This window comes from Canis aureus, chromosome 1 (genome assembly GCF_053574225.1).
Source record: "Canis aureus isolate CA01 chromosome 1, VMU_Caureus_v.1.0, whole genome shotgun sequence".
Classification (NCBI taxonomy): Eukaryota; Metazoa; Chordata; class Mammalia; order Carnivora; family Canidae; genus Canis; species Canis aureus.
In genome coordinates, this window is record NC_135611.1 from 71,002,329 (window position 1) to 71,027,377 (window position 25,049).

At 39.9% G+C, this 25,049-nt stretch overlaps 2 protein-coding genes across 9 annotated transcripts in view; one reads left to right on the forward strand and one right to left on the reverse strand.

Annotated features, from left to right (window-relative positions):
• LOC144317344 (uncharacterized) overlaps nt 1-25,049 on the reverse strand; it is a 57,625-nt gene that overhangs the window by 30,778 nt on the left and 1,798 nt on the right. For 3 of the 8 annotated variants that reach the window (XM_077903639.1, XM_077903618.1, XM_077903645.1), the window contains exon 1: nt 26-1,073. The exons of 1 other annotated variant lie outside the window; for it this stretch is intronic. In XM_077903639.1, the coding sequence (XP_077759765.1) occupies nt 26-532 (507 nt within the window). In that variant the 5' untranslated portion in view covers nt 533-1,073. Of the gene's footprint in view, nt 1-25; nt 1,085-25,049 lie in introns of those variants that run through there. 4 more of the 8 variants (XM_077903615.1, XM_077903659.1, XM_077903629.1 and 1 more) reach the window with 4 other exon arrangements.
• Nucleotides 255-24,710, forward strand: ZNF367 (zinc finger protein 367). The gene is made up of 5 exons (XM_077903601.1): nt 255-1,035; nt 15,097-15,247; nt 17,769-17,888; nt 19,187-19,325; nt 22,160-24,710. Exons 1-5 carry the CDS (start codon nt 643-645, stop codon nt 22,380-22,382), a joined length of 1,026 nt encoding a protein of 341 aa, XP_077759727.1. The 5' UTR covers nt 255-642; the 3' UTR covers nt 22,383-24,710.

Here is a 25,049-nt window from a genome sequence, read left to right on the forward strand (position 1 = left end):
CCCCGACACCACACCCCGCGCAGACCAGACCGCGGGGCGGCGCTCCCGAAGGGTGTGTTTGCCCAAGGGCAGCTGTTGCGCGCTTCCCCGGAGTTTCGAACGCGGTTGGCCCGCGAGGCAGAAAAGAGAGCCGCGCGGTGACCAATCGCGCGGCAGGACGGGCCCGCGCGCAGGCTCGGCCCCGCCCCCCCGCCGCAGACACGTCCGGGCGCGGCCATTGGCTGGCGCGGCCTGTCGCTCGGCGCTGCGGCCAGCGGGCAGGGGCCTCGCGGTGACTGGTTCCGCCCAGGCGCGAAATGTAACGCGGGAAAAGCCGGAGCGGTGACCCAGGCGGCAGGTTGTTATTTTCGGGGGCTCGGCGCAGCACGTCCTGCTGTCCCGTCACCGAGGGCTGGCCGCCCGCCGCTCCCGCCGCTGCAGCCTGCGCCGGGAGCACGAAGGACGGAGGGCGGGCCTGACCGGGGCCGGGGTTTGGGGCTGGCCGCCGGCTGCCGGCCGAGCCAGAGGGTTCCGGGAAACGTCCGCCAGCCATGAGCCGGCGGCACTGAGCGCCGGCGCCTCGGGAGCAGCGCGGGCGAGCGGAGCGAGGGGCCAGAGCGGGGCGCAGGGAGTGCGGCTGCCGAGCTGCACCGGGGCCGGGCGATGATCCGGGGCGCGGAGGCGCCCATGGCGGACAAACCGCCGCAGCCGCCGCCCGTCATCTTCTGCCACGACTCCCCGAAGCGGGTGCTGGTGTCGGTCATCAGGACCACCCCGATCAAGCCCACGTGCGGCGGCGGGGGGGAGCCGGAACCGCCGCCGCCGCTCATCCCCACCAGCCCCGGCTTCAGCGACTTCATGGTGTACCCGTGGCGCTGGGGCGAGAACGCGCACAACGTGACGCTCAGCCCCGGGGCCGTGGGGGGCGCCGCCTCGGCCGCCTTGCCCGCCGCCGCCGAGCACCCGGGACTCCGAAGCCGGGGCGCGCCCCCGCCCGCCGCCTCGGGAGGTGAAGACGAGGAGGAGGCGAGCAGCCCGGACAGCGGCCACCTCAAGGTGAGCGAGGCGGGTGGGGGGCGCGGGGCAGCCGGGGCCCGTTAACGGCGCGGCCCGGGAGCCGGCAGCGCCCGCGGACGCGGCGGGTGGGGCGGGGCCGAGTTTAAAACGCGAGGTCTCTCTGGCCGCGGCGAGGGCGGGGGCGGCTGACAGGACGCTGACGTCACTGCCGCGCGCCAAAAACGGGTCCCCGCGGGGGAGAGGCGGGGCGGCGGTCACGTGACGCCAGCGGAGGGGAGGTGGCCGACCGAGGGGACCCGGCGGCAGATGCGGTGAGCCGCGGCGCAGCCTGAGGTCGCGGATGATGGCGCTCGGCCGGCCGAAGAGAGGTTGAAGGGGCTGCGGGCGGTCCGCCGCTCCTCGGTCCTCGGTGCGGGAAGGGAGGGCTTTGCGCAGGTGCGGCTCCATCAGAGCGGACACCCCGGCCTTGCTGAGGGTGCCCTGCGGAGATGGCCGAGGAGCGAGAAGGGACTCGGGCACTCCTCTGCCGCTCGTGCAGCCAGAGTTCCGCTGGGCCTGTTGCTGAGAGCGCACGGTGCGGTGGGACGCTGTTGGTAACCTCGGAGCGCTCGCACGCGCGAACTGCTTAGAGCTGGGAAAGATGTGACCACCTGGTTCTGGTTCAAGTCTACGCTTGACAGCAGGCAGCTCAGCCTGAGAGGGATTGGCGAAGGGACGTCCCCAAGGTCACAGCTAGGTGATGGGAGAACGGGGACTACAGTCGAGGTGTTGTGGCTCCTGCTCCTGAAGCATGTGTTCATGGTGACATAGTTATCTCTATAGACTTTGAGCTCCTCGAGGGCGGGAATCGTTTTCTCTGGAAGACTGTTCAACTATAATACCTCACACTCTAAATGCTGAATAAAAGTGCTTGGTAAAAATTTCTATCATGAATGAATTGTGCCGATATAAGGTTAATATTCAGGTTCTGTTTGCTAAATAGTAGGTTAGATAAGCAGTTGACTGAAGATAAAGCAAGTCAGTTTACTGCAGTAGCAAAGATGTTGAAACTCCGTTTTTTGAGCCCTGAGGAAGTTGATATACTTTGTTGCTAGTGGCATTGTTATCAAAGAACTACAAAGTTATAAAACTGCTTTGACGCCCTTTTGACTCTTGAAGTGTCACTTGAGTAAAAATTTGAAACAATTTGAAAGAACAAGCAGTGGAAATATTAATAACAGTGCTGAGTGACTTTGTAGAGGAAACAATCCCTGTTGCTGTCTCTAGGTAGCCCTTAGGAACATGGCTGGATAGCCTAGAGATCTTTCCTATGTTAACATATTTAGCCTTTTAGAAAACTAGGATATATAGCTGAGAACCATAAAGGCATGCATGCACAAATAATTGTGGAAGATTTTGCATTGACTGTTAATGATAACTCAACTTAATTTTGCATTATCCAGGATATTAGTGTTATAATAGATAAATGAAATTTATAGGTATATTCTTTGTGGCCCAAAATAGACTTAACTTCACATATGTTGCATAAAAGTTGCTCACACATTGCATGGGTTTGAATTTTAATTCGTTTGTCTACCTCTTTTCAGGGGTAAAATACACCTGAAATTATGAAGAACATGAAAGAGTGAAAATGCTGTTTTATATTTCACTTTTTTCCCTCTTCACAGTAATATTTAAAAATTACTAGATGAATTGATTTTAACTTGTCCTTTTCGTCAATGAAGCAATCCAACTGCAGCTCCAAAAATTCACTTAGCTTTCCTATCTTGAGTGGAAGGGTCTTGAATATACCTTTATTTAAGGATATTAACCAGTTTCATTTGTGATCAGTACACTCTAAAGATAGGAAGATCCAGCCCTCTTCCTTGTTTTGTTTCTCTGTACTTGTAGTTCTTTATCTCTACATGCATCGTGGGTGAATCATGCAGACTGAATCTGTTTACTTTATGGAAAGATGGGAGACCAGTAACATGTTTCCCCCATCCCCTTCTCTCAGTTACAGATTAGAGGCAGTAACAGCTGTGAGTTTAAGAACGTTTGTGTTCTTTATTGTCTATGTGTTGCCACTGCTTCCTGGGGAGGTGTTAACATCTGAGACCCTCCTACCAAGTGTAGGCTCTTGCTTGCTCTCTTGTTTCTGCCCTACGCTCCCTCCTCCCCTGCTTGTGGGGAGAACATCCATCATCTACTAATTTATTTTGGCCCCTCATTACAGGATTGCTTAGCACCGTCAGGGTATAATTATATATTAGCACTATCTTCTTAGTTTATAGAATTCCAGGAGGGGAAGGAAGGGAACAGGTCTAATTTCTCTCTGCCACAGGTCATTTCCAAGCCTCTGCATGTTGTGGCCTCTACTCAGACTGTGTTCATGAGGTTACTTCAATGTGGGATCTGTGGTTCCGCTTCTCTGTGCATAGCCTCAGATACTATTCACTTTTCAGGACTTGCCAGCTGCCTATCCCACGTAACCCTTTCTATCACCTGCACACTACACATAGTCTTACAAATAGATTAGTACATATAATTTTGATCACCATGTTAAACATGTAACATAGTAGCCACCATTTATTGCCTGGCATAGCAAAACTGCCAGGGTCTGTGCTGAGTGTTTTGAATTCTTTATCTTGTTAACTGGATGAACAAGGAGGAATTAAAGAGTCTCCAAGATTAGGTTTAGTTAACATCATATAGTAAGTGGTAGAACTGAGTGCAATCTTCCAGAGCCATTGTTCTTAATCCCTACATGATATTACTCCTGTATATAACATGTATAAATTGACTTTAGGGATTTCTTATTTTTTTAGTATTAAGCTGATGAAAGCAGACTATTTACACCTATATGTATCTCAACTGAAATGCTTTATGAGGGTACACACAGTAGAGCAGACAAATGCAAATTAAGGCTCAGAGAGTTGCACAGATAGGTCAAGGTGGGGGATAGAATGAGGAAGCAGATATGAAAGCCAAAGGAAATTTGTATCTAAACCTGAATTTGAAAAGGGAAAGATGATTAATTACTTTTTTTTTTTTTTTTTCATGTCAAGGTGCATATGCCTTCCTCTGCGACCCATTTCCTTGTAGGTTGTATTTGTGGACTTTATTTGAATTTTAGTTTGTATGAAAATGTGTTGACTTTTAGGTTTTTTGGTTCTCACATGAATACCCAGTTTGACTACAACTTTCTCTAAAATCTAGGTAAATGTGTACATTGTTCTAAATGGCTTGAGAAATAACCAATGTTTTATAAAATAACCTTTTAAAGATAGTTATTGACATTGAAAACTCAAAACATCATGTTCTATTTCGGAAATCACTTGGAAAATCACTAATCTACCTTCCAGTGGTACTGAAATTCTGTATTAGAAATTAAATGTACCGAAGTGTGCAAATATTTTTGGCAATCAAATCATTTTACTTCTTTCTAGTAGCTTATGTCACAGGTGTTGCCACATAATAGAATGTGTTGCATTTCTTGTTAGCTCTTGTGAACCAGCAGGCAGTTCTGACAAGATCTGTCTGTTAGACTACTGGTATACTTGATTGCTAATGAGTTAGTTAACACTCTGTTATTGTCAGAATGTACCTACAAACATGGTTTTATAGCTAAGGCCAAAATGAAGAGAACCTTCTTTAAGTAACAGCTTCTTTTTGTATGTATCGTTAAAAGCTACTCTTTATTCATTTACTTAGGGCATCAGATGATTATTTACCTTCTTTGATTTTTCTCAGAAGAAATGAAACACTCAGTGAAGCCTTAACCTGTATATGGCTAGGATGTTGTGTCATACTATATTTTTTAGCTCTGTTTCTCATTTGGAAAATGCAAATATGTGATTTAAGCTGGGAAACAGCCAAATTGTTAACTTTTAAAATACTCAGTCCCTTGGGAATGCCTGGTTGGCTCAGCAGTTAAGCGTCTGCCTTCTGGGCAGCCCGGGTGGCTCAGCGGTTTAGCACGGCCTTCAGCCCAGGTTGTGATCCTGGAGACCTGGGATCGAGGCCCAAGTCAGGCTCCCTGCATGGAGCCTGCTTCTCCCTCTGCCTGTGTCTCTGCCTCTCTCTATCTCTCATAAATAAATAAATAAATAAACAAACAGACAAATAAATAAATAATGTATTTTTTTTTAAAATTTTTATTTATTTATGATAGTCACAGAGAGAGAGAGAGAGGCAGAGACACAGGCAGAGGGAGAAGCAGGCTCCATGCACCGGGAACCCGATGTGGGATTCGATCCCGGGTCTCCGGGATCGCGCCCTGGGCCAAAGGCAGGCACCAAACCGCTGTGCCACCCAGGGATCCCAATAATGTATTTTTTTAAAAAAGCGTCTGCCTTCTGCTCTGGGTGTGACCCTGGAGTTCCGGGATCGAGTCCCACATTGGGCTCCTCACAGGGAGCCTGCTTCTCCCCCTGCCTGTGTCTCTGCCTCTCTCTCTCTCTCTCTCTCTCTCTCTCTCTCTCCCTCTCTCTCTCTCTGTGTCTCTCATGAATAAATAAATAAAATCTTAAAAAAAAACAAAGCAAAAAAACCCCTCAGTCCCCCCATAAAACATACTTGAAAATTCATATATATATATATATATATATATATATATACATATATTCTTTTTTTTTTTTTTTTACTAGAAAGGGAAAATAGTAATGGATAACCTAAAAATTTGGATATTAACTCATCAGTTATTTCAAAGTATAATAGAGGCAACAGTATATTTTTATGTATTTAAAGATACTGGGAGGGGCGCCTGGGTGGCTCAGTTGGTTAAACATCAGACTTTTAGTATCAGCTCAGGTCATGATCTCAGGGTCTGTGCTCAGTGTGGAGTCTGCTTAGGATTCTTTCCCTCCTCCTCTCCTTGGGCTCCCTCCCTCTCTCAAATCTTTTTTAAAAATATTGGGAAAAGAGTGTTTTATGGCACAAGAGTTGTATCATTAAGGTTTTTTAAAAATTAAAGTATAATTAACATACCATGTTATTTGTTTCAGGTGTACAATATAATGATTCAACAATTCTATACTTTACTCAGTGCTCATCAAGATAAGTGTAATCTTAATCCTCTTTATCTATTTCACCCATCCTTCTACCTACCTCCCCCTGGCAACCACCAGTTCTTTAAGAATCTGTGGTTTTTTTGTTTTTGTTTTAAAGATTTTATGTATTTGAGAGAGTGAGAGAGCACGAGAGGGAGAGGAGAAGTAGGCTGCCAAGGTGGGGCTCTATCCCAGGACCCTGGAGTCGTGACCTGAGCCAAAGACAGATGCTTAACTCACTTGAGACACCCAGATGTCCCAAGGATCTGTTTTTTTTGTCTCCTTTTTTTCTTTGTTATGTTTCATAAATTTCATATATGAGTGAAATCATATGGTATTTGTCTTTCTCTGATTTATTTCCTTTAATGTTATACTGTCTAGATCCATGTTGCATATAGCAAGATTTCATTCTTTTTAATGGTTGAGTAATGTGTGTGTGTGTGTGTGTGTGTGTGTGTGTAAGACTTTCTCCATTGATGGAGAGATACTTCGGTTGCTTCCATATCTTGGCTATTATAAATAGTGCTGCAATACACACAGGATGCATATATCTTTTTGAATTAGCATTTTTGTTTTCTTTGGGTAAATATCTAGTAGTGGAAGTTTTGGATCAGATTAATTTTTAATTTTTTGAAGAACCTCTGTACTGTTTTCCTGGTACAGGACACTGCACCAGTTTGCGTTCTGACCAATAGTGTTCCTTTTTTTCCACATTCATGCCAACACTTGTTATATCTTGTCTTTTTGATTTTAGCCATTCTGACAAGGGTAATGTGATATCTCACTGTGGTTTTAATTTGTATTTTCCTGATGAATAATGATGTTGAGCATCTTTTTGTCTGTTGGCCAGCTGTATGTTTTTGGAAAAGTGTTTGATCAAGTCCCCTCTGCCCATTTTTTTTTTTAAATTTTTATTTATTTATGATAGTCACAGAGAGAGAGAGAGAGGCAGAGACACAGGCAGAGGAAGAAGCAGGCTCCATGCACCGGGAGCCCGATGTGGGATTCGATCCTGGGTCTCCAGGATCGCGCCCTGGGCCAAAGGCAGGCGCCAAACCGCTGCGCCACCCAGGGATCCCCCCTCTGCCCATTTTTAATCACATTATTTGTTTTTTTTTGTGTGTGTGTGTGTGTTTTTTTTTTTTTTTGAGTGTTGTGTAAGGTTTTTTATTTACTAACAAAGTGCCCAAGTCAGTTTAAGTGAAAGCATGCTGTAGAATACAAACTCAGAAATCCCAATCTCAGCCTAATCATGGTTCATGTTATATCCTATGAGGGTTGACTGCAGATATGTGCCTTGTCCTATTCATCCTGGGACCCAGAAGGAACATCCTCTACCTGGGACATTTGGGTCTAAGGCAGAAGAACCATGGTGATGGCTTTTAAGGCTTTTGCATTGAAGTCCTACATATACTTTCCATTCACATTTTATTAGCCAAAGCAAGTCATGTGGTCACGTTGGCCTCATTGGTACCCACACACAGTGAGAGAGGGGCACTGAATATTTTTACAGTGTTATTATTGCCATAGTGCCTTTCCACCATCCTTTTTTTTTTTTTTTTTTGATGGCAAAAAGTATAACAAAATTTATCATCTTGATAATATTTGGTTAACAATATGCACATTGTTGTGTAACAGATCTCAGGAACTTATTTTTGCAAAACCAAAACTCTGTACCCATTGAACTCTCCTTTTCTCTCTCCCTGCAGTCCCTAGCAACTGCAATTCTACTTTCTGTTTCTAAAAGTTTGACTACCTTATATAAGTGGAATCATGTAGAATTAAGAATACTTAGCATAGTGTTTTGAAGGTTCATGCACATTATAATATATGGCAGGATTAATTTTTTTAAGGCTGAATAATTTTCCTTTGTATTGTATATGCTATCTTTTCTTTTTCTCTTTCTTTCTTTCTTTCTTTCTTTTCTTTCTTCTTTCTTTCTTTCTTTCTTTCTTTCTTTCTTTCTTTCTTTCTTTCTTTCTTTCTTTCTTTCTTTCTTTCTTTCTTTCTTTCTTTCTTTCTTTCTTTCTTTCTTTCTTTCTTTTCTTGATTTTATTTATTTATTCATGAGAGAGAGAGGCAGAGACACAGGCAGAGGGAGAAGCAGACTCCATGCAGGGAGCCTGACGTGGGACTTGATCCTGGGTCTCCAGGATCACGCCCTGGGCTGAAGGCAGCGCTAAACTGTTGAGCCACCCGGGCTGCCCCTATGCTATCATTTCTTCATTAATCTACCAGTTGACATTTCTTTATTCATCTGTTGACTGTTATGGAAATAGATTTTAATATCTAAATTTTTTGAACATGACTTATCCTATAAAATAACCCAATCCATGTTGAGATTGGGCCTCTTTCAAAGTGAGTTAATTGAATGGATTTTTTTCCTGGAGCTTATTGTTATCAATCAAGGCTTTGACCTGATGTTTGTAAGCATATGGAATGCTTTAGGTATTTATATTGCACACAGTAAAAGCAACTTCATTTTGGATGTAGTTGTACATAATACTTTTTATTGTTTTTTTATGTAACTTGTATGTGTAAAATTTAACCTAACCTGGGAAATGAGATTATTATTATTATCATTATTATTTGCAAGTGAATGTTTGTTTTCAATTAGTTCTAGAGGGATGTAGAAAAGTGAAGGGTGTTCCCATAAATTACATACCCACCTTTCCCATTGTTAACATCTTATATTAGCATGGTATATGTGTTGCAATTAATGAACCAAATTGATATATTGTTATAAACTGACATCCCTAGTACTTTCAAATTTCCTTAGTTTTTTTTTTTTAAGTTGAGGTGAAATTAATGTAGCATAAAATTAACCATTTTAAAGTGTGTAATTCAGTGACATTTAGTAATTCACAATGTTGTGTAATGACCACCCACATATCAAGTTTCAAAATATTTTCACTACCCTAAGGGAAAACTCTGTACTCATTAAGTACTTCGCATTCCCCAGGACATGCAGTCTCTGGAAAGGAATCTCTTCCGTTTCTATGCACTTAACTATCCTGGATATTTCATTACATGGAATTGCACAATGTGTGGCCTTTTGTGTCTGGCATCTTTTTTTTTTTTTTTTTTTTAAGATTTTATTTATTTATTCATGAGAGACACAGAGAGTCCAAGACACAGGCAGAGGGAGAGGAGAAGCAGGCTTCTCACAGGGAGCCTGATGTGGGACTCAATCCCAGGACTGGGATCACACCCTGAGCCGAAGGCAGACGCTCAACCACTGAGCCACCCAGGCGCCCCTGTGTCTGGCATCTTTCACTCAGCATACTGTTTTTGAGGTTCATCTGCCCTGTAGCATGTATCATTTCTATTGTTGAATAACATTCCATTGAAATGTATATGTATATGACATTGTACCACACTCTCAAATTGTTTTTTCCATAGTGGCTGAACCAATTTACATTCTCACCAACAACTTTTGAGGGCTCCAGTTTTTCTACCTCTTTGACAAAAACTTTTATTTCCTATTTCTTTTTTTGAGTGTAATCTAGTTGGTGTGAAGTAGTATCTAATTGTGCTTTTTTTAAAAAAAAAAGATGTTATTTTCTTCCTCAAGCTTTATTGAGATATAACTGACCTCATTGATTTTGATTTGCATTTCCCTAAAGATGTGGGGCATCTTTTCAGGAGCTTGCTGCGCATTTGTGTAACTACTTTGGAGAAGTTTCTATTTATGATCTTTACACTTTTTTTTTTTAAAGATTTATTTATTTTAGTGGGTGAAGGCAGAGGGGAGAATCTGAAACAGACTTTCTGCTGAGCACAGAGCCCGACATACAGGGCTCAGTCCCACAACCCCAAGATCATGACCTGAGCTGAAATCAAGAGTTGGATGCAAGTTCTTTATATATCCTGATGCTAGACCCTTATCAAGTATTTAATTTGCAAATGTTAATCTCCTGTTCTGTTATGTGTCTCTTCACTCTCTTGAGAATGTCCCTTGATAAGCAAATATTTTTTAACTTTAAGGCCAGCTTATTTATTCTTTTTGATGCATATATTTTTTATGCCATTTCTAAGAATCCATTTCTACATCCAAGCTCATGAACATTTATCCCTCTTTTTTTTTTTTTTTTTTTTAGAGATTTTATTTATTTATTCACGAGAGACACAGAGAGAAGAGAGAGAGGCAGAGACACAGGCAGAGGGAGAAGCAGGCTCCATGCAGGGATATCATGAGGTGTAGGGATTCAACTTCATTCTTTTGTATGTAGAAATGTAATTGTCTCAGAACTGTTGGTTGAAGAGAGTTCTTTACCCATTGAATGTTCTTGGCACCCTTGTTGAAAGTAAGTTTGCTGTAGATAAGGGTTTATTTCTTGACTCTCAATTCTGTTCATTGGTTTATGTGTCTTTCCTTATGCGACTACCATAAGTTGCTGCTTTGTAGTAAGTTTTGTAATAGGGATGTGTGTGTCCTCTGCTTTGTTCTTTCTAAATATTGTTTTGGTTATTTGGAGCCTCATCCAGTTTTACATGAGTTGGAGGATCACTTTTTCCATTTTGGCAAAATAAAAAAGGCCTTTGGAATTTTAATAAGGATTGCACTAACTTTGTACGTCACTTTGGGTAGCATTGTTATCATGTCCTTCGATCCAAGAACTGTATCCCCCAGGTTTTGATATGTTGTGTTTTTGTTTTCATTTGTGTCAAAGTATTTGTTGATTTCCCTTGTGATTTCTTCTTTGACCCACTGGCTGTTTAAGACTGTGTTTAGGGGATCCCTGGGTGGCGCAGTGGTTTAGTGCCTGCCTTTGGCCCAGGGCGCGATCCTGGAGACCCGGGATCTGGGCTCCTGGTGCATGGAGCCTGCTTCTCTCTCTGCCTGTGTCTTTGCCTCTCTCTCTCTCTCTCTCTCTGTGACTATCATAAGTAAATAAAACTGGAAAAAAAAAAAAGACTGTGTTTAATTTTCACTGTTTGTGAATTTTCCAGTTTTCTTTTGGTTTTTTTTTTTTTTTTTTTTAAATTTTTATTTATTCATGATAGGCACACACAGTGAGAGAGAGAGGCAGAGACACAGGCAGAGGGAGAAGCAGGCTCCATGCACCGGGAGCCTGACGTGGGATTCGATCCCGGATCTCGAGGATCGCGCCCTGGGCCAAAGGCAGGCGCCAAACCGCTGCGCCACCCAGGGATCCCTCTTTTGGTTTTTGATTTATAGTTTCATTCCATGTCTGTCAAAGAAGATACGGTCTTTTAACATTTATCAATACTTAGGTTTGTATCCTAACAGTCTTTTCTGGGGAATATTCCACGTGCACTTGAGAAAAATGCATATTTTGCTGTTTTTATGTGGAGTGTTCTGCATATGTCTGTTAGGTCTAGTTAGCTTAGAGTGGTGTTAAAGTCTTCTATGTCTTTGTTGACCTGTCTAGTAGTCCTGTCTTATTTAAAGTGAAAGTCTCCAGCTATTTTGAACTCCTTCCCCTTTCGATTCTGTCAATTTTTGCTTCATACTTTTTGGGAGCTCTGTTGTTAGGTGAGTGAGTCTTTATACTTGTTATTCCTTTTTCCACCCCCTCTCCCTTTTTTTTTTAAAGTAAGCTCTGGGCCCAAGGTGGGGCTTGAACTCACCATCCAGAGATCAAGAGTTGTATGCTCTACTGGCTGAGCCATCCAAGAGCCCCTCCATACTTTCTCCTTTAACCTATTTGTGTTTTTGGATTTATAGAAGTCTGTTATAGGCAGCATATATAGTTGGATCACTTTTTAAACACCCATTCTGCTAATCTCTGCCTTTGAATTGGCAAATTTAAGCTATTTATGTTTAAAGTGATTACTGTTAAGGAAAAACCTTTATTATTTTCTATATGTCTTATACCTGTTTTGTTTTTCAGTTCCTCTCTTACTGACTTCTTTGTGTTTATTATTTTTTTGTAGTGTATTATTTTCATTCCTTGTTTCTTTTATTGAATTTTAGATTTTTTTTTTTTTTTTTTTTTTTTAGTGATCCCTGGGAATTTCAATTCATCTCTTAGACTTAATCTATTTTGAATTCGTACCACTGTAGCTACAATGGTATACAAAAACTCTGCTCCTTTCCAGCTCTGTTGCTCCCTCTTTGTTATAGTTACAAATTACATCTTCTTATATTATGTTCCCATTAATGTGGATTTATGGATTTTAAAATACATTTGACATTTGTCTTTAAAAGTTTAATTTGTTTACTTAAGCAATCTCTACTTCCATCATGGGGCTTGAACTCATGACCCTGAGATCATGAGTTGCACACCACTGTGACCGAGCCAGCCAAGTGTGCCTGGCATTTATTTGTCTTTCACATTATATAGGTAAAAAGAGGAGTTGTAAGCAAGAAATACACTTTTGGCATTTGTATTTACTTAGGTAGTTACCTTTACTAGTGTTCTTTGTTTCTTTGTATGGCTTTGAGTTTCTATCTAGTGCCCTTTTGTTTCTGCCTGGAAAACTCTCTGTATATTTATTGCATGGCAGGTCTACCAGCCACGGACTCTAAGGTTATGTTTATCTGGGAATGTCTTAATTTATTTTTTATTTTTGAAGGATAATTTTAGTGGATGAAAGAATATTGGCTGACTTTTTTTTTTTCCTTTCATCACTTTAAACATGTCATCCTGCTTTCCATAGTTTCTCCTGAGAAATCAGCTGTGTATCTTAGAGAAGATTCCTTATACCTGATGAATTGCTTCTCCTGTTTTCAAGGTTCTCTCTGCCTTTTGTCTTTTGACAGTTTGATCTAATGTGTCTCATTCTTGAAGTTCATTGAGTTTCTTGGATGTTTAGATTTATGTTTTATCAAATTTTGTAAGTTTTCATCCATTATTTTCAAATATTCTTTTTGCCCGTCTTTCTCTTGCCTTCTGGGTCTCCAATTATGTGTATATTGGTATGCTTGATGTTACAGTCTAAGTGTTTACGTACCCCAAAATTTGTGTGGTGAGTGAGATCCTGACTCCCAAGATGATGTTGTTAGGAATTAAAGCCTTCGAGAGGTGCTTATGCTGTTAGGGTGGTGTCCTCTTGAAGGGGACTGGTTGGTGCCTTTATGGTAAAGGCTCCAGAGAGCTCTGATGTGAAGACACAGCTAGAGGGTGCCAACTATGAGCCAGGAAGAGGGCCCTCACCTGACCACACTGGTGCTGTGATCACAGGCTTTCCAGCTTCCAGAACTGTGAGAAATACATTTCTGATGTTTCGTTTCTTGTTACAGTAGCCTAAATGTACTAAGACACTTGATATCCTACAGGTGTCTTGGGCTCTGTCCATTCTTTTCTCTTTTGGTTCCTCAGACTGGATAATTCCAGTTGACCTGCTCGAAATTTGCGGGTTCTTCCTGACAGTTCAAATCTACCATTTAAATTCTTCAGTGATTTTGTTTTTCATTTATTATACTTTTTGGCTTCAGAATTTCTATTTGGTTTCTCTTTATTTTATTTTTTTTAAGATTTATGTATCTATTTTAGAAAGACAGCAAGTGAGCAGGGGCAGGGCACAGGGGAAAAAAATCTCAAGCAGACTGCCTGCTCAGTGCAGAGCCCACCTTGGGGCTTGATCTCAAGACCTTGAGATCATGACCTGAGCCAAAATTGAGTTAAATGCTCAACTAAGTCACCCAGGTGCCCCTTTATAATTTGTTTCTTTATCGGTACTTTGTTTGTTGAAAGTGTTCTCCTGTTTTTCCTTTTGTTCTTTGTCCGTGGTTTCCATGAACTCTTTCAGCATATTTTAAGACCATTTATTTAAAGTCTTTGCCTAGTAAGACCAGTGTCTATTTCCTCATGGTTTGTTTTTATTAATTTCTCCTATGTATGGACCATACTTTTGTTTCTTTACATGTTTAGTTACATATTATTAAAAATGGGCTGTTTTGAATATTATAATGTGATGAGTCTGGAAATCAGATTCTTCTCTTTCCTCAGTTTGTTTTTGTTGTGTGCTGCAGGTTGTAATTACTTGTTTTGAGAATTTTCCAAACTATTTTTTTTAAGATTTTATTTATTCATTAGAGACAGAGAATGAGAGAGAGGCAGAGACATAGGCAGAGGTGAGAAGCAGGCTCCATTCAGGGAGCCCAATGTGGGACTCGACCCGGGGACTCCAGATCACACCCCAAGCCAAAGGCAGCCAGCCGCTCAACCGCCGAGCCACCCAGGCGTCCCTCTAAACTATTTTTGTAAACTCTATTCTTTGTTGTGTTCTCTAAATTTCTGTTTCGTTCAACATTGTTAGATATTTCCTTGAATGCCTGGAGCCAAAAATTGAATGAGAAAAAAACTCTTGACTTTGCAGAAATGGCTCTGTGTTATAGTTCTTCAATTCCTGAACTGATTACGAGTCTACATTTTTATCTTTAGGATACCAGAGCACTTTTCTTTTTTTTTTCTTTTTTTCTTTTTCTTTTTTTTTTTTGTGTTATACCAGAGCACTTTTCAATGCCCTAATTTCCCAGAGAAACTCTCTCTCTCTAGCTTTTCCTCTCAGGCTTTTGATGTATCCTTTCGTCTCAGTTGAAATCTTTTGCCCTAGGGTGCAAGTTATTATTAGCTTTACAAGGTTTTTGAGCAATGCCTTCTGTTTAGCTGCTTTTCTGCCCTGAGAGTTCTAAGGTAAAACAAAGACATATACCTTGTGTCAGTTCTTCAGGTAGCCCCCAGACAAGTTAAGACAGACAAACACCTTTCTTTTAGAATCAGGTCTGCTTTGCTTTCTCTGTAGCCAGGGACTAAGTTCCCACATTGAGAATGAAGAAGGTTCTTCAAGACCACTATGGGTATCAGGGAGCAGCAAGGGCAAGCAGTAAAAATGCTGCAAAGCTTTCCTGCTGTTTCCAGGTGCCTCTTCCTGATTCAATGTTCACAAGTTGCTGTAAATCTCTATTTTCTGGAGTTGTGATAAAAGGTGATTTTGACAGTTTGATTTTTTTTTTTCAGTGATCTGTGGTGGGATTGCCCTTTGGAACGACCATTTTCGTTGATATCACTCAAGAATATGAAAAGTGATTTATTGTGAAAGTCTATTCTAATGAGTAGATACAAGAAATTATGTTAATGTTTATACAAATTGTTAATAGGATGGAATCCGACGTGGCAGACCCAGAGCAGATACTGTCCGGGATCTAATAAATGAAGGAGAGCATTCATCCAGCAGAATCCGTTGTAACATCTGTAATAGGGTATTTCCACGAGAGAAATCGCTCCAGGCTCACAAAAGGACTCATACAGGTAAGCTGAGTAGAATACAGCTGATTTGATGTTTGGGCCCATAAGTTAATGTTTTAGTTGCCGTATATTTCATCATTGTGAAGTTTCTCAAACAGGCATTGTATAGTCCATTTCTTTTTCGGTAGGAAGGAATGGTTTTCTCAACATTGGTACCATGTGACTTGTAAAGGTATTATGGTAATTAATTTAATTGTCCTAGGAATGTTAATGCTAAATGTAGTTCTGTCATTTTACCTACCCAAATTTTACTTGATAAGCCCATTAATTGTCTGTATAATTGTTAAAACTGGTTTGTAGGCCAAATTCTAAAACATTAAGTGTCAAGTGTTTAGTAGAATTTCTAGAATCCTCAGTGTGCCATCCATATGTTTACTTAGCCATTTAATCTAAGATGAAGTAGAATTTTTCAGAATTAAATGTATTGTAGATAGCTATCCCAGGACTATCAAATATCTCTATTTGTGTAGAGAAACTATATTTACATTTTAAATACCATATAGAGAGCAAAGAAATGACACAGAGATGGCCCTTGTTCTTTCCATAGAGAAATTTAGCTCCAGAAGAAGGAGCCTTTTGGTTCTAATAATGGTATTTAATAATTTACAGATGAGGAAACTGAGGCACCAAAAAAGCAATGACCACTGCCTTACAACCTCCCACACCCTTGAGTCTAAGGTGATGCTGGCCAATATAGTAGGACATATGGCTCGTGAGCACTTGAAATCTAGCTAGTCTATATTGAGATGGGCAGCATGTATAAAATATACTTAGTATGAAAAAGAGTAAATGGTGTTCTTGATAACCTTGATATTAATTACATATTGAAATTATATTTTAGATTTATTGGGGTAAATAAATTATCAAAATTAATTTCTTCGGTTTCTTTCTGCTTTTGTAATGCGGTTACTAGAAGTGGTTCCCATTATATTTCCATTGGGGAGTACTGGTCTAGAACTTGGGCTTTAAAGCTTTAGTTCCCTTTTTTTTCCCCACTGTGTTTATGGTCATCACATGTTTTTTGTTTTTGAAAAGATACATTTTAATAAGATGCTGGAATATACATTTCTTAGCTAACTCCCTGAAAAAGGGTAAAGTTTTAATATTGAATCATTATAAACTAAGGTGGCCAAGAGGTTTTGACTTAAGGTGTACCATTCAGTAAAACCATTACTAAATGAGAAATCTGATTTTGAGAATTTTCAGATTTTTAATAATCTAATTAGTCTGAAATACCCCCAAATAACTGGTTCACAGGCCATAAAGTATGTGTTGCCAGTGTGGATAAGATTCAGGACCATGTGGCATAATGAGACCCCCGAGTCTCAGGCCTGATCTACGCCAGCCTACCACATGTCACCCAATACTTCAGGCTTTGCTGTATGCCAGAGAACTGAGCCCAAGATCTCCATGGTATGATTAAGCTCTAGTATATATATACATTGTAAGAAACTTCTGTTACTATTTTCAATAACCTCCCATATCCTGTGTTTTATTAATTTGTGTTTAATTATCACATTTATTTAGTACATTTCTAAATAATAAGAAATTTAGGGAGGAATTGTTACCGTTCTTTGAGTCATGTGGGAAGGACCAGTGCATAATTACTGATCAAAGAATGATTTTTCAAAAAATGATAAAGTTTAATTATGGTTGGTTGAACAATATTTTCCAACACCTTCTCAAGCCTCTAGCACTGTGTTGTATGTATAAATTGCAGTGGAGTACAAAGTATTGTACATTTTTGTATCAGTAGAGTACCAGGATGCATAAATAGCAGTAGATACTGAATTAGTGAAGGGATATATAGTTCAATTATTTGGAGATAGCAGGGAGTTCCACTGAGGACCTACAGGGTCGGGAAGATTTTGCATTTTCAAGGAGTAGAACGAAATGAGGAACTGCCTCCCGGAATGAATCTCAGGAGTGTGAAGTAAGATCAATCCTGCTCTCTAATGCAGTAGCTATAGTGCAGTTGTTAGGGGATCACTGAAAGTCAGCAGATCATTTCACTCATTGTTTAAGGGATGTAGTAGGGTTTGAAGTGATGTAGGTGGTAGTTTGGATGACAAAAGCAAGAGTTCAGTGTCATTCACTCCAGAAGGGCTGTGCAGGGGTAGAGAATAGAGGTCAGTTAGGCTTCCTTCTGGGTGGGAGGGGCTGCCAGTCTGACCAGGGAAAGTTGCAGGAGTGGGAGACACTTTGAAGAATCCAAGAGCTATTGGATCTAAATACTATTTTAGATTATGGGGAGAAAAATGACCTGATAAGCTGAAGATAACTTCAAGGCTTGAACCTGGGAACCTAAAAGCTCAAGGCCTAAAGACCATATTACTGTGTTTCCAAGTAGATAGCTGCTTGGTAGGCATCAAAGTGCTGTTGTTAGCATTAACACTTGCAGCTTTATAGAAGCTGTGACATGTTTTATTGTTGAGTCATGACCTACATAGAGGTTGATTCTCTTTGTCCCTTTCTCTTTTCACCTTATTGTCTCAGAAATAATAAATAATATTTGTCTACTTAGGTGAGAGACCCTATCTGTGTGATTATCCAGACTGTGGAAAAGCCTTCGTTCAAAGTGGACAGCTCAAAACACATCAGCGTCTTCACACCGGAGAGAAACCTTTTGTTTGTTCAGAAAATGGTATGGTGTTAGGAGTTAAGTTTATGTAATGAGTTTTTAGGAGGAGAGATTTTGATGTAAATTTTATAAAACATCATATGCCCTCTTTGTAAATTGTGATCCCTGCTCATTTTCTGGGAAATGATTGATTTTTAAATAAAATATTCTTTTTAGGTGAAAATCTTAAAGGGCAATTAAAAGTAGTGTATTCAGAGGGTGCCTGACTGGCTCAATCTGTAGAGCATGTGACTCTTGATCTTGGGGTTCTAGCCCCATGATGAGCAGAGATATTACTTTAAAAAAAATAGCAGTGTGTGCGGTTAGAGGTGGTAGAAAGATCTATAAAAGTAAATACAGCCTTTATAGTAGTCTTTTATTTTGGTTTTAAGCTTCTTAAGTATTAAAGGAAACACATCATTGAACACATCATTGTCTAAATTTTTCACAGAGAGGGAGATTTTACCATTTTACTACTGCCGTTAGTAATTTCTTATCACTTTTTTTTTTTTTTTAAGATTTTGTTTATTCATGAGAGACACAGAGAAAGAGAGGCAGAGACACAGGCAGAGGGAGAAGTAGGCTCCATGCAGGGAGCCTGACGAGGGATTCGATCCCGGGGCCGCAGGATCACACCCTGGGCTGAAGGCAGCGTTAAGCTGCTGAGCCACCTGGGCTGCCCTCTTATCACTTTTCTTAAGTGATTTTCTAAATCTCTTAGCACAATTTCTTGATGTTTTCCTTATGCACATTTTTACATAGTTATAGCTGAAATTCAATAGAGTTTTGTATTGTTGCTCTGTAGTTTTTTTGACTGTTGTCACTTGTTACAAATGTCTACACTTTTCTCCAGAAACCAATATTGCCCTGTAAGCTAACTCAAGTTTAAATTAAAACAAAAAACAAAACACCCAAAACAAATGTTTACACACTTTAATTTGCTTAAGCATTGCCTCAGTGTTGGATATTGAATATTTTTAAAATGTGCTTGTTGCCTACAAAGCTGAGGGGCATGGTGTCCCCCTTAAAGCTTTGTTCGTCTTATAGGATGTTTCCTTACCCCAGAATGAAATTCTTGGTCGGTGGTTTTGAGCACTTTTGCTATGAAATCCCTTTCTGGTGGGGTTGATGCATTTATGCTGCTGTGCACAAGCAGTGAAGGAATGGCTTCCTGTTCAGGTGGTTTTTTCCCTCCTCTATGCTACAGAATGTTAAATCCCAGGGTCTTAATGTACTTTCCTTGGGTACAGGTGAAACTGAACATTTTCCATGTCTGCTGGATATCCAGATTCTGATAATTGTTTCCCTCTTATGTTTTGAAGGCTGCCTAAGCAGATTCACCCATGCAAACCGCCACTGTCCGAAGCACCCTTATGCCAGGCTCAAACGGGAGGAGCCCACAGATGCTCTCAATAAGCACCAGGCTGTGGACAACCAGGCTGCCGCTGAGTGGTTGGCAAAGTAAGGTTTCCCGATGCTCCACTGCGGGATACCACCCAGCACATGGGTGGAAGTTGGGAGCTTTGACAGTTTTCTCATTTTAAATAAGTTGCTTTTATACACAGTTTATAAAATAACTTGAAATGGTTCTTTATTTCCTTAAACCACAGAATTGTTAGCAGCACAAGGATCTTGTGTGTGGTAGAAAACAAGTATGAGATATTAATTAGTCTGAGTGCCCAGCGCAGAGTTTATTTTAAAAGCAAGATTTTCCTCATTTTCAGGATGTTTTATATGTACTGTATTCCACAGTGCAGCCTCTCCTCATTTGCTTCATATTAGATATGTTCTGATTATTACTGGGATACAAGCTAGAGGTTCTTCTAAAGTAAAGCTCTGCGGAACACCCAGTTTAATTTTCCTTTTAACAGCAATAAGGGGCCATTTGAAAAAAGTTTCTCTTAGGGTATTCTGATTTAAGGAGTCATCTGTTGTGTACAAACCAACATCAGCTGTTTGGGACACTCCCTACTTTTTCAGATTTCTCTGCATTTAGAATGAAGTCCGGAATCCTTCTGCTGTAGCTTTGCCTCCCTCTAACAACACAACTGTCTCCAGCTACCTGGGCTTCTGATTTGTTAGCACCACTCACACTGTGGCTCCCACGCCTCCCTGCCCCCTCTGCCCAGAATGCTGCTTTCCTCTTCATTTAGCCACCCTCTCTTTCTTCTTTTTACCGGTCGAACATCCCTTCAGGAAGTTCTTCCCTCATCTGTTCACTAACCCCCAGAACAAACAAGGTTATACTGACTTAAGAGATGCTTTTACAACACGCTGTTTTCTCTTTCAAAACCTTCATCACACACTTATTTGTTCGATGTCTATCCTCCCTGCTGAACTGGAAGCTCCACTTGGGCAGGTGTTGTATTTGTCTTGAGTACTGCATCACTTCCTCCCTCTTTCCTTCTGGCTGGCCTCTGCTACCCCATTAGCTCTAATTTTGCCCAAGTCCGAAACTTGTTGGTCATTTGCTTTCATCCTTTCTCCCATCTACTCAGTGTAAAGTCTAAACCCTTTATTTTGGCATTCAAAGTCCTTGATTCCTGGTCCTTGCTGACCTTACTAAAAGCTTCTTTGCCCTTCTCTATTACTAGTTGTCCTTCAAGCCATGCTGAACTATTTGCATTTCTTTTTTTATATCTTTGAGCATTGCCCAGATTTTTCCTGGAATGTCTAGATTTCCTGAAATCTAGTAGTTGTATTATTTTTGTGTGTATGATTATAAAAACAGCTTTATTAAAAAAAAAAAAAGCTTTACTGAGGTATAATTGACTCACAATAGATTGTACACATTTAGAGTGTACAATTTGGGGCACCCGCATGACTCAGTTGGTTTAAGTGTCTGCCTTGGAGTCAGGTCATGATCCTGGGGTCCTAAGATCAAGCCCCATCTCGACTCCCCACTCAGCGGGGAGTCGCTCCTCCCTATCCCACTATCCCTCCTCCCTGTCTGTGGTCTCTCTCTCTCAGATAAATAAATATTTAAAAAAAAGAGTGTAGAATTTTATACATTTCAACATGTGTATATCTGTGAAACCATCATCACAATCAAGATGGTGAACATATCCATCACTTGAAAAAGTTTTCTCATGCCTTTTTGTAATTCATCTATCCTTCCCTTCCCTGCTTTTTGTATCATTGGGGGTTTTTTGTTTTGTTTTGTTTTGTTTTTTTCAGTTTATTTTTTTACTGAAAGTATAGTTGGCACATAATTTTATGTTAGTTTCAGGTGTACAACATAGTGACTAAGTCTGTACATTATGTTTGCTCACCTCAAGTATAACTACTATCTGTCACCTTACAACTCTAGGTTTATTCCTTCTTACTGTTGAGTCATAATCCATTGTATGGATACACCTCAGGTTATTTATTCACCTGTGGCCGGGCCTTTGGGCTGTTTTTGCCTATTACAAATAAAGTTGTGAGTGTTATACAGGTCTTTGTATGGGGCATTTTTATGTGGAGTGGTACTGTTTTTAAACATGCCTTTTTTTTTTTTTTTTTAAGATTTATTTATTTATTCGTGAGAGACAGAGAAAGAGAGTGAGAGTGAGAGAGGAAGAGACACAGGCAGAGGGAGAAGCAGGCTCCATGCAGGGAGCCCGATGTGGGACTCCATCCCAGGTCTCCAGGAGCACACCCTGGGCCGAAGGTGGTGCTAAACCGCTGAGCCACCCGGGCTGTCCTAAATATGCCTTTCTTCAGTTACATAAAGGTGGAATGTTTTCTCTAGGAAATTATCAGTTGGCTATGTAACAGAAATAATGGTAGTGCCTCTTAAATTTTTGAATAAGTTCTGTGTGTTACAGATACTAATCTGTCATTTTGTGTGAGGTTTCAAATTTCTCATAGTTAACGCTGTCAGAAGTCACCATCTCTCTGTAAATAGGATAAATAGGTTTCTAATGATTTATCTTACTTTTTAAGTTTATTTCTTTTTGAGGCATAATTGACATACAGCATTTGTTCTATGACTGTATTTTACTGTAGTCCCTTTAACATATAACCTTAAAGGCAGCTGTGGTTTATTGGTGAAGACCCATGACCAGAGAATTGAATAAAAGACTCAGAACTGCCAGTGTTTGATTTTTTGGAAATCTGAGCAAGTCCCTCAATTTCTTGATCTTGAACTTTTCCCTCTATAATGGAAAATATATGTAATATATATGAAATCACTTTATAGCTTTATAAGCTAAAACACAGAAAGTAATACTGTGGTCAAGAACCTGGTTTCAAAAGAAAAAAATTGAAAAGGTCATGTTTATATATAGCTAATGCGCATGCATTTCGTATAGGTATTGGGAAACCAGAGAGCAGCGTGCCCCCACCTTGAAAGGAAAACTCGTTCAGAAGGCTGATCAGGAGCAGCAGGACCCTCTGGAATTCCTTCAATCCGATGAGGAGGATGACGAGAAGCGCGGTGCCCAGCGCCGGCTGCAGGAGCAGCGGGAGCGGCTGCACGGAGCCCTTGCTCTCATAGAGCTCGCCAACCTGACCGGAGCGCCGCTCCGCCAGTAGCCTGAACTCTGACTCTTCCACTGTACAAAAGTACTGCCCAGCGTACTTACAAAGTAGATCCTTGGGCATAAGCTAAGCACCTTATTTGCTTATCATAGGCTGCTATTCTGTAGAAATTTATGAAGAATGTCATTGCCCCATAATATGGGGTGAGAGAGAATTGCACTTTTTTTATATGGTAATGGATTTGTTGTAAAGTTTAAAATATTTTGTAAATACGGGACTTCTAGTACAGGGTAGAAAAGGACATATTGTGGGAAGCTAGATTTTGCAAGTTTAATGCATTCATTGGAAGCAGTTCTCACAGGAAGCACTTTCTGAATAAGACACTTGTATGAAAAAAACAATGGTACATGTAGCCAAAGAACGTTGAAATAGATTATTTATAAGATCATTAACAATGTATATTAGTATGTTTAACAATACTGTAAACACTGAAGCAAGCCAGAAAGTATAAGATATGTGTATAAGATACGTATTTTTAAATTGCAAAATAGTGTGCCTAATGAGAAGTGGAAAACTGACTATTTTGGAAAATGTTCTAGGTTGTGGACTTTGGAAGAAAAGAGATACTTGAGGATCTTGGTAAGATGCACAGTAGTTGAGAATTTTCAGAATTGGAGTAATATCAGTCTTATTCTATTTTCCTGAGGCTTTACAACTCACTATGATGTTTAGGTTTGAAAAGCACTTGGCATCCCTATTATGTTAACTTGGGAACTTTTGCACATTGCATATTTCTCATTTGCTGAAATTGAGTGGTTAATCTTGCAAAGTCTAGGTAACTTGGTGATTGGGTTTTTTTTTTGTTTTTTGTTTTGTTTTTTAATTATGGGCCCTGTAATGAGATTTGGCACTTGGATTTTTATTGATAAAAGGGACATCTACAGGGTTGTTTAGTAGTGAACTGTTTTAGATCTTTTGTTAGCAAACACTAAATTTTAATTGTACTGCTTGTTTAGAATTATTAGCAAATGGAAGCCTCCTATTTATATTTTCAGTGCATAAAGCCACCTTCTTGCTTTTACTTCAGAGTAACATGCCAGGCTATTTTGTGTTCACTAAATTTAGTTATCAGTTAAACACTGCAGAAAATATTAGCTACTCAGATAAGCAGTTTTCTGGAATAGGTTCGACTGCAAGTGTGTTAACTTGTGTGGTGGTTTTAAGCCATTTTTCCAAATGAAGTTTTTAAATACCACTTTATGTACTGAAGCATGAACAGAAAAAACCTGAGCAGTTCACCTCCTTTATGTAGGCATAAACCTCCATCATTTAAGCTTTTGTTTTAGGCAAAAACTAAACAACATGCATAGCATGATAATTTGATAGATTGCTTAATTGGAGTAAACCTCAGTAATGAGAAGGAAATATGGGCTCTTCAGCGCCTTTTTTTCCCCCTTTTTTGAAGTAGTAGCCTACAGATGTAGTTTAAACATTATCTAAAATGTAGGCTTCTTTATCCAAAAATCCCAGTGTGTTGCAGTACACACATAGTTTAAAATACGTAGCCATGGGGAAGGGGTGGTTTGTAAATGTCTTGGAAAGAAGCAAAAGTATGAAAGATGATAGTAACAAATAATGTGTATGAATGAGGACATACTTTAAAAATGTAATTCCTCTGTACAGTAAATCACAAATCTTGAGGGATTTTTTTTGTAATAAGAATTTATATTTGTAATGGTCTAAGAATTTTGTTTGTAATCTGGTATATAGAATTTTAACTTGGAGCACTTATAAGCACAGTAAGAGATACTGTAGCATCAGAATCTTTATGGGTTAGGCTTCAGCATTTTCTCTAGAAATTTTCCTCGAATATAACTTAAATGAAATATTAAAAAGCAATACTCATCAGTCTTGGGAAATTTAAAATTTGATGAACTTACCTAAAGGAAGGTAGGACAGTAAAATTGTATTAAAAAATACAAGTACTTGCCATTTCATGGTTAATAAAATTTAAGGCCTTCAAAAATAAGGGTTTTTATTTGTTTGTTTTTCTGGTCAGCTTTCGTCAACTCTAATAGTTATATTCACAAACATTTTTTATTTGTATAATTGGAAGTTTAAGAAATTATTACAACTAACTATAGAAATATTTAAAATGTTCTTTCTTGATATAAGCTATATACTTGGACAAAATACATTAGCATCTAAAATTTGAGGTGTGTTAAGACTGCTTTTTGTTTTAAAAATGTGGTTTACATTCAAATTTTTGAAGTGTTTTATGCTTCATATGGCTAAATTGTAGGTTGGCAGAGATGACAGCATAAGAATAAACATGCTGTAATTTTAAAAGATGCTTTGAATAAAATTTTATTTTAATTTACAGTTTAAAGTACATGTCCATTTTTGAACCCTTTATACTTTTCCTCTCAAAAATATAACTATAAAATAAAAAATTGAAAAGGTAAAAATGTTGCCTCCCCTCATTGTCATTTTGGAGCGTTTTATGTTTCATTTCCAGTCTCCTCAGGCATCTGTTTAGCATTAGTAGAAAGCATAGTGTGAATTGCTTTTTCTTACTTTAAAATTATGGCCTTTTAGATTGTACAGATTAATTTAACTTCCTCATCTCATTCATCATTACAGTGTTAAAAATACACTGGCTTAGATAAGTATTACGGTCTGTATTCCAGGCCATATGGTAATGGTGATCAGGAACTGGGA

What these genes read in the sequence shown, in the direction of transcription:
- ZNF367 (XM_077903601.1), top strand. Translation starts at nt 643, where the DNA reads ATGATCCGGGGCGCGGAGGCGCCCATGGCGGACAAACCGCCGCAGCCG. An exon ending in TCACAAAAGGACTCATACAG is followed by an intron (nt 15,248 to 17,768) that starts GTAAGCTGAGTA and finishes TTGTCTACTTAG; the next exon opens with GTGAGAGACCCTATCTGTGT. An exon ending in TTTTGTTTGTTCAGAAAATG is followed by an intron (nt 17,889 to 19,186) that starts GTATGGTGTTAG and finishes TATGTTTTGAAG; the next exon opens with GCTGCCTAAGCAGATTCACC.